This window comes from Atractosteus spatula, chromosome 8, assembly GCF_055471065.1.
Source record: "Atractosteus spatula isolate fAtrSpa1 chromosome 8, fAtrSpa1.hap1, whole genome shotgun sequence".
In the NCBI taxonomy this organism is placed as follows: Eukaryota; Metazoa; Chordata; class Actinopteri; order Semionotiformes; family Lepisosteidae; genus Atractosteus; species Atractosteus spatula.
The window spans coordinates 36,068,447-36,078,590 of NC_142713.1; the positions used below are offsets into that span (position 1 = coordinate 36,068,447).

Sequence of the window (10,144 nt, forward strand, 5' to 3'; positions counted from 1 at the left end):
TAGAACAAAGCTGGTGAGGAAAAACTGAACAAGTATGAATATAAAATTGCAGAGGAATATAGACAATATGGAGTAAAAAAAGAACAAGATAAAACATGCTTAGCAAAGCATAACATAATCTGCCATGTTTTCTTTTATTAGGGCCAGCTTCTGCTTTCAAAATCTGTAAAGCTGTTGGTGCTGTATCAATGATAGTGTGCTCTGGAACTGTAAGAATATATGATGTTCACCAGCGCCTCTCTGTGGGCACACTGCTTTAATGCAGATGTGACTGTCCTCACACACCCTTATATTTAAATATACAAAAACATATAACCACACAAATACTATGGAAACTCAATAAAGGCTGTTTTACAGCACAAACAGGAGCTGTTTTTTGCTAGCAGAATTGAAAATAATCATCTAGATAAAAACTGAACACATCCTGATTAACTGCTATGGCCTAAAAAGTCAAACTCAAAATAGAATAACATTGAAAATTAGTTTAAATGCTAATTTGAGAAGTCTAACTGCAGGGGACATTTAGCATCCTTTTATTCAGTTTAAAATGTGGGTTTTTATGACAGAGGAAGAACAAACTGAGCTCAGGCAATACTGTAATAAAGTTGTAAAAAAAGGCTTGCAAATTCCCATAAGAAGGTAAGAAACTTAGTTTGACCTTAGGTGACAAATTTACAGACCTTTAAGAAAGGAATTCAGGTGCAGGTGCCTCCTTGTTCTGTACTCTTTGCTCTGTTTGCACTTCAGATTTTGTGTTTTTTCATGCAAATAATGTTTTCTAGCTCAGAGTGATATGTAAATGAGATTAAAATAAGTCTTTCCTTGTTTGGCAGAGAGGCTGCCAAATCCACACAGCTGAATTTAAAAAAGCTGAAAAAAAGCTTGAAAAAGCTGCTTTGTAAATGAATAATGAGCAAAAGAAAATATAGAATATGAACACAAATAAACACATGCCCATTAAAATCTCTCAGTTTTGTGATACAAAGCCATATAAACAGCAGATTAAAAACATTTTCTTTTGCAGAACAAAAAAGCACATGTTCTTTTACAGATTATGTTAACACTTCAGTCAATATCCAAACCCCTGTTACATATTTCTTCCGCTGAAAGGCTGTAAAGAAAAAAAACAGCAGCAACCACCTTTTCATAATTAATTAAAAGCTATATATATTTCCTGCCTCAATTAAAAAAAACAATTTAACTTGCAAGTACAACACTAGTCTTGGCTCTGAAGTACATTACCTGTACTGACACCACAGATATAATCAAACAGTTGATATACTGGTTTTCCAGTGAGGTCTTCAAGTTTGTGCAGTGTCTGAAGAGCCACTAGTCCCCTGCAATAAGAAAAAAAAAAACACTTTACAGTCTTCATCAGTATTAGGCTACTTATAATTTGCCTTCACTGTTTTTAAAGATAAAGGACACCACCACATGAAGGTGATCTTGGTAACTTATTTTTCATCCATACTCAATCTCTTTTTCTATCAGATTTGCTAATTATAAATTTAATTTTTTAAAACTATTTTATTTACAATACAAATTTAGAAAGTGAAATTAAAATGTTTTAAAACACACCTTTCTAATAAACTGAAACAAGTACAGTCAGTTAGAATAAATCAAATTATAACCTTGATTTGAATACCCTAAACATCTTTTAGTTGATAAATATCCAGCTTTAACCACCATATTTCCTCTTGAAATGAACATCATTGGAGCTGAAAAACTGATCCTTCAAGGGGAGGTTTAAAACGAAATTACTGTACATACTATATGGAGAGAATCATTCTTTTAAATAATTTCATTAAAAACATGTAAAATATAGTTTATTTAGTCCAGCTGGGCATAAATTCCATAATTTGTATATCCAAAACAAGTGCCTTCAGAGTACTTTAATGCCCTGATCACCACTTTTCCTATTTTCTGATATTTACTTAAGCCATTACACTTGAAGGTTTGATCTCCATTATTTTCTTCCACTAATTGTTTTGCAATTAGAAAAATAATACCTTGTCACCTAATGGAACTTCCAATTTCACTTATTCTGAAATTGACCTTACACTGATGCATGGTTTTACGTGCATAACCCTTTCCACAAAGACCATAAGTCAATTACATTACTGGCATAACATTATTCAAGATTTCATTTTGTATTTTCTATCAGTGATACAACAAATAATCTGATTTGCTAGTGAAACTTTAACAGGTACAACTGTGACAAGAAAACCGACCATAATAAAATATTTTTATTGGTTTCCTTTATGTATCTTACTAGTATATTATTATGATTACAAGTATTTTATGAATGAAGAAGGAGAAGGAGATTGAGAAACAGATATCAAAGATTTGTACAAAGACAAAATATCCCAACACTTTTTAACAATACATTTGATTTTTTTAAATTGTTATATGTAATGTACTGTATGAAATCTCTACATGGCTGAATTCTTTTCCAGAAATCTTTTGGCATGTGCAGCAGTTTTACCTTGTTCCTCCACCATCAATGGAAAGGACTCGGATTCCTCTGCCTTTGACAGGGTCTGTGTACCCCACTAGAGCCAGTGCCTCCCTCACTGCAGCCTGCAGGGTCTCATCACTTGCCTGTCTGAGGCGCAACAAGCAAGGGATGACCTTCTCCTGCAGAACAAGCAGAAATTGAAGAAATTGAAAGAAATTGAATCCTCCTCTTTTCAATTAAAAACAAAACTGTCTACTGTACCCTGTGGTTAAAACATGATGAAATTCAACAGTTACGTGTGAACAAGCATTTTCCAGGTAAGCACATTTTAAATTAAAAGGTAAACCTACTTGGGAACAACGCAATATCCCCACAGTTTAAACTTCACTGTGTTATAAAACTGTTCTAATGAGAAGGGTATACATAATGGAAAACTAGTCCTGTAAAGCTGCATAGAATTCAGGACAAGTAATAAGATTTAATTAATTTAACTGTTACAATTTACCAGGGTCCTCAAAATATTTTTCACTCATCTGGAGTTGGGGGGCCAGGTAATTCCCTGGTGGTGGTGATTTTCTTTTTGTAGAACAATGATACAAATCTTATATTTGAAGAAACCTACTCTAATATATTATCTTTTACTCCATACATACATGTTTTTTAAAATAAAATTATTGGATACTAACAATTTCAGATACTAATTAAATGTTTTTGCCATAACCGTGATTATTTCATAAATCACCTTATAAGTGAAACAGCTCATTGGGCAGTTAATGAAGTGATGAGCTAATTTATCCTGTTGAATGTCAAGACTGGTGGAAATCAAGAAAGAAAAACAGAAACAAGAACCAATATATCCCACTTTTCAGACAAATTATGTATTTGTTCCTTTGTATACTGGACCAACACCTAATATGGACTCAGCAGCAGTGAAGCCAATCACTCTCTTCTGATTCATCAAGGTTTTGTATAGAACACATGCTCTACACTATGGATGTAAATTATGGATGATCAGAAGAGTTTACATTTATTCTTCAAAGACAGTAATAGAAATGGATCTTCCATTTAATTAGGTAATCAATATTTACAATGCCATATTCCTTCCATGCCCTGGTACTGTACCATCTTTTTTTGCAGTGTCTTTCTGATAAATTTTCATATGACTTTCATTATTTTTTATTTTTAGTGTTTCTATTTTACGTCTTGTACTTATTGTTACAATATACCAACACGCAGGAGGTATAGTGGTTTGCAGGAGGTGGGCATGCGTCCCACAGGGCTTTGACATATTTGCAGCCCTAAAATACCTTTTTTAACCATGTGGGTCCTGATTAGTGTGGTTATGCTGTGCTATAATACAATCCTGAAATATACAGTAACTCAATTGTTTTAAGAATTTGTAAATACCTCAATGTTCTGTAGAAGTACAGGAAAAAAGCATAGCAATGTATAGTACTAGAAATAATGTAATACGATCAATAGTGCAAAATAGTACAGATATGTAGAGCACACTGTGATTGACATGCAAGCAATCAGAGAACACCTCATCCATAGAACTATAAATGTATATGTGCTGATATCAGTATGTTGTGGTGAATACTATAATTCTTGGAGAGGTAATTTAACATACATTTTAACAAAAATCAAGATTGCCAAGATTGCAGGAACAGATTTTAGCCTGATAGATAATACAGAGAGAGCTGGACAAAGGATAAATTTTCATGGAATGGGTAAAGTAGGGTCAAAGCTGAAATACCAGATTCTGCATAAGTGATGTTCAGTAACATCATGGCCAACAGGTACATGACAATCCAGTTACGTTCATCCTAATGATAATGATAATCCTAGTGTTACTTTTATTTCTACAGGAGTATGACATACTGTATATAGGTGGTCTGAACAGATTTAGATTTTACTCTTGTTGAAGCAGAAAGGGAAAATCAAGGAACTGTGCAAGGTGACATTTAAGGAGATAAATTAAAGGTAAGAAATTAAACATTATAAAAAGAAAACATAGATGATATAGAATGTAACTTAAAATGCATACTGTCACAGACTTTACTCGTACTCACCTTCACTGCTACTCCTCTTGTTTCGGGGAACTCAAGGAGGTGGTAGCTCAGCTCCTCAACCCTGTGGATGTAGATCTTGATATCAGAAGCTCTCTGCAGGGCTTGGACAAGAGCTCTTGTTCTATTATCTACGCTGACTCTTGCAATTATCTAGAAATATGCAAAAATTGAACCATAAGAAAAGGAATGCAAAAAGTTTTCATACTTAACATACATACTTCCATAAGAAAACTTTAAAAATACAATTGTATTACTACTGACAAAGGCTTTCTACTGTAGTTTATGTAAAGTCCACATATTAAATTCAAACTGCATTAAACCTAAATGTACCTGTATATGCAGACTTGTATATGGCTTTTTAATGCTTTAGAACCACTTTTACCTGTATAGTAGTTCAAAAAAAACTATAAAGCATAGGATTACAGGCCTGTGAAACAAAAAAAAAATATACACTATGTTAGTACAACACTTGTTTGTGTCTTATTGAGCATAAATCTTTTTTTTAATGTAACAATTGGGAACATTAATGATTTTATAATGATTATTATATAATTAAATCTATAAATATCTAACAATAAACTGACATTTTCTAAAAAATAAAACGAAATACTTATCGCCCGAAAAGGTAGAAATACACAGTAGAAATACCCCTTAACACCATTTTTGTACTTAAACACATTTCTGTTTCTACACATTATATTCCTTTAATATAATGCAACATGATATAAATGGAAACATCTAGTTAACTGAATCCATTACACGTAAGTTACAGTATATGAAACAAGATCCAAAAAACACTGTCATCAATAAAAGTTCAGCTTTATTTATTTCTCTACACCACACTAAAATTAGTAAACCAACACAAATGTTTCCAAATCCACAACAACTCAGTGTCAATACTCAAATAATAAAAAAAAACTATTAAATGTTTAAATACATCTTCAGTACCACATTTCTTGCAGATGAAAATGTTAATTTTATCAAGAAGTGACCTTATTTCAAGACCTCTCCACAAACAGTTAGGGATGAAGAATATACAAGAACTGAAATGTCTGCAGACCACAATTACTGCACATATAGCTTTGAATTAAGAAATTTAAGAAAGAAACAGTAAATGAATAGCAATGGTTACTCATTTCATCCCCCATGTGTAATTATTCTATCCATTACCACAGGTATGAATACCATATTATCATGTGTCAAGATATCAAAAATTGTGTCAGATTTAATCATAAGGCGTTGGTTAATTGAAATCATTTTTATTTTTGTCTCAGAAAATCACTATGCAGGACTGTTTATTAAGTACTCTAGTGTAACTTTTAAGGTAGGAATAAATCAGTGATGTGTGGATAGTACATCAGACAGTATCAATGATGAGTCTTCCATTATAAACATTTCCTAAATGTGGAGACCTCAATATTTTTTTATTTAAAAGATGTTGAAAGCAATAGAGTGTTTGCTGATATGTCACTGATGCAGTCAAAACAGAATGTTATCCATCTGTTTTCTAATCGCTTTATCCAATACAGCATGGCGGGGAGCCGGAGCCAGAGCCTATTCCGGCAAGCAATAGGTGCAAGGCATGATATACCCTGTACAGGACGCCAGTCCATCCCAGGGCATGCTCACCAGGGCCAATTTTAATTTTCCCAGAAGACAATTAAATCAGTATGTCTTTGGACTGTGGGAGGAAACTGGAGGACCTGGAAGAAACCCACATGATCACAGGGAGAACTTGCAAAATCACCACAGATAGCAACCCTGATCTGAAATTGAACCCAGGGCCCCAGCACAGCAAGACAGCAATACTAACCACTGCGGCATAGTCATGGGTTTCCAGCATAGGCCATTAAGGCACGTTTTAACCCTCTGAAGTTATGTCACTTAATGGAAATATCAGATTCACAAGAATCGTTAACTTGCCCTACTACTCTAACAAAACTTACCGGAAATGTTGAGTAATCCATTAGAAAGATATCTAATAAAGATTTCAAACCTGTCACTAATGTAGTGAAAAATACCTTACATTCATTCATTAATAAAATCAGAACTTGAGAAACAGCATTAAGGAAATGTGACTGAGCTTTACTAAGCTAAATATATTACTAACTTAAATATATTCTTATTTAACATCTAGAAAAAATCTATTCAAAGAGCTTGGCTTGTAAATGATTGAAGAGGAAACAAATATTTATCTGACCTTACCCATATTTCTTTTTCAAGAACAGACCTCAAATAAAACAGTAGCCAGTTAACAAGCTTGCCAGTTAACATGCTACTAATACGTTTCTCTCAAACCATGTGCTTTCTTTGGAGCAGAAAGGAACTTCCTCTGCTACTTTACCCACATTATCACGTTGAAGACCTTAAGACTCTAACAGATACTTATAACAACACATTGAGAAAAAGTATACTAGTGTCAAATGGCAGTGGTATTCAAATAAAAAACACATTACTGCCTGATTGATAGGTGTGTGTTTTATTATTTTAACAAACACACTGAGGACTAGAAATGTATTTTTTGTGTAAATATTAAAACAGGATTTTTTGACATTGTGGTCCATATGCACACTGACACACAAGTAATTTTACATTTTGCAAATACAAACTTAAAAAAACAGTATTTGTACCTTCTCTCTCTGGAGCAAAAGTCGTTTGGCTTTGTCATCAACATTCTTCTGATCTTTACCATTAGCAGCTTCTCCTTTCATAACACCTGCTTCTACCACAGTAGGAGTCTTTTCTTTTTCTTCTGGAATTCCCTTGGATTCATATCGAAACTTGGGAACCAAAGGGACAAGGTAGCTGCCAACAAATGCCTGCACACTGTGGCCAGGGTTTGACAAGTAGTGGGCAATGCGCTTTTTAGGGGAGGCAGGATCAGAACTAGAAGGTAAAGAGTCAGAAGATTGGCTGTCTGCAGGAGCACCTAATGCAGAACTCTGATCTGCAGAACTGTGAGGAGGACTGCCTTTGCCAGAACATTTAGAGTTGCCATTACTATCTGACTCTTTTTTATCCATTCCTGTTTCTTCCCCAAAATACTCATTAATATGACTTGCCAGAAAATTATACGTCTCACCAAAATTAGTGGTGAGGTAGCTAGGATGGAAAAGTTCTATAACGCTCTGTTTAGAGTTATTTCCAGATGTGTTCTGGGCTGCCTTGGTCAAGGAAGATGTGGATTTTCCACTGTTTTGGAAGGATTGCTCTAAGGGTTGCTTTTTTTCTTCAAGTACAGTCAGTTTATCAATTTCAGTGCTTGATGATTCTCTTCCTGAACCTTCATTATTAGCTTGCACATTGGACTTAACTTCTTTACCAGCCTGGACGGCATTTGGTTTGAATCGTGCTATTCTGGAAAGAAGCTCACTATGTGTTCCACTGACAGCTTTTGAAACAGAGTCCAAAGTGCTCTTGATTCGCGACATGCGATGATTGAAGCTTGTTGTTCCACGTGATACTGACGTACTTAAAAAGGAAATGTTGGTGTGAAGACCAAGTTTCTTTCGCAGATAACTAACTCCACTAACCCATACCTTCAGCCCCCTATAATTAGTGCAGTGGCTTTGCTTCAAGTTTAAATACCAAGCTTTACAGCTGAGGGGTCTTTTAAACTGGAGCTTTGTGGCTGGTTGAGCACTCTGTATCCTAAAATGGACACTGGGTGACTGGGAAGAAACCTGCCTTTGACCTTGGTTCAACCACAGGTTGCCTGTCCTACAAAGGACAAATACATAGGTATCCAACAGCAGACTAACAGTCATTCCTTTATTTTCCTGAAACTGTATTTTAAATGTCACTTCCAGTGCATCACAGAAACCATCATCATTGTGCTGAAGACATTACTTTAAAGCATCACCTGCAAAAAAAAAAGAGAAAAATAACAATAATAAATGTCTTTAAACAGTGCTTTGAAGTCTCACATCATCCACTTAAGGGCAGCACCCAACTTCTTAATTTCCTGCAGCCATTATGCAATTATCATGTACGCATTTTTTTTAATGGCAGACCCAGCGGAGATCAAATAAAGAAGCAGGAACTGCTTTACCTGTTGAATTAAGGGGGGAATTTAGGGAACATTAGACAAAATTAAAGGGAAATTTAGCCAGGACACCAGGTTTAACACCTTTGATCATATGAACGGTGCCATGGGAAGTTAAAAACCAAGCAATCCGGACCTCCTTTTAATGTCCCATCTAATGGGCTGCATTTGCTACAGCAGGATCCCTGGTCATCATTCTGGAAATAGGGAACGTCGTGGTACACTCTACATCTTGAGCAATCTGAACTTTGGTCTCCAGTTAGGCCTACACTTGACAAGTGCCTCAAAGTTGTTTGACACATTTATTCCAATTTCGCAGGTAAATAAGTTAAAAAGAAATATACTCGTTCACTTCTCTTCTCGTGAACAAACAGAAACCCTTTTACAACTAAACAGAAGATAACCATAGTACCCTAAATATTCAGCTTTTTACATTCAAAACGCTATTTCTGTTTCTTTAGAACAATATTAAAGACGGCAAATAATGACAAACGATTTAAAATGATGACAGTTCAGACTTAACATAACTAATTCTTTTAACACTTCTGGAAGTTTTCTAGAAATTTCCAAACTGAAATCCGTATCTGAAAAAGTAAATCATAGCAGGACAGAACAGTTCAGCTTCTTTATTAAATAGCAAATGCCAAACTCATTTTAACCCTCTCTCAGTAGCCTAACATACAACATACATAACATACGTACAATATTTTCTAGTACATTAAGTGTTTCGCATTACCGAAAAAAAATAGATAAAGAGGTTTCTGTTATTAATACGAAAGTTCAGCCCTACAGCTAGCTAGTAATGCTATAAAAATACGTACCGGTATAAGAGAGTCCGGTCGCTCGTATCATGCCTTAAATTGTAACACAAAACCCCATGTTTCTCTTTTCTCGTCGTTTCAGCATTCAATTAATTTCCGTTTACATCTCAAGATCTGAAAAAAACAACAGCAACACTTTCCTTTCCCAGCCGTGAAAAAATAACATCGAATAGGTAATCACGAGAGATCTAAACCGATCTATGATAGGCTGCTGCTCTTGGGCTTCGAAATAACTGACGACATGATTGGTTGAAATTGACAGACCACCACCGAGGTTGCCAATACTGAGAGCATTTCTAGAATCACACCCATAATATCTCTTACGTCATTACCAGTGCTTGGAAGGGTTACTAAGGGGCATCGAAAACCATGTCAAATTCAGCAATAAAAGCATGATAGAGAGAGCTTGGGGGAACGTTAGCACTTATCGTTTTTCCTGACCATAAAGGCAGTTAAAACTATTATGAGAATAACAATGGTTTCAAATATATGGGCTTTATTCAGTATATACACTATACGCACTGTAAACAGTATATATGGCCTATATACACTTTAAATATTTCAAACAAGCATTAAATATAGGCTAAGAATATGTACTGTTATAATCACACTATGATTACAATTACACAATTAAACTCACATGAGTCGAAGCTGATGACACTGTTGTCATTTTTCCTTTGTATACGTGATTTTCAAGATTTTTATGACGTGGTAAGCTGGAGTTGACCTTCTGCATCTTCACGCAAAA

At 34.8% G+C, this 10,144-nt stretch overlaps 1 protein-coding gene across 1 annotated transcript in view; it reads right to left on the reverse strand.

Annotated features, from left to right (window-relative positions):
* The window catches only part of pnpla8 (patatin-like phospholipase domain containing 8), a 39,084-nt gene extending 29,515 nt beyond the window's left edge, over nucleotides 1-9,569 (reverse strand). Inside the window, exons 1-5 of the mRNA XM_088923916.1 lie at nucleotides 9,397-9,569; nucleotides 7,161-8,392; nucleotides 4,531-4,680; nucleotides 2,486-2,637; nucleotides 1,243-1,337 (exon numbers count right to left, since the gene is read on the reverse strand). Of these exons, the coding sequence (XP_088780042.1) occupies nucleotides 1,243-1,337; nucleotides 2,486-2,637; nucleotides 4,531-4,680; nucleotides 7,161-8,297 (1,534 nt within the window). The 5' untranslated portion in view covers nucleotides 8,298-8,392; nucleotides 9,397-9,569. The remainder of the gene's footprint in view (nucleotides 1-1,242; nucleotides 1,338-2,485; nucleotides 2,638-4,530; nucleotides 4,681-7,160; nucleotides 8,393-9,396) is intronic.
* Nucleotides 9,570-10,144: the final 575 nt, after the last annotated feature.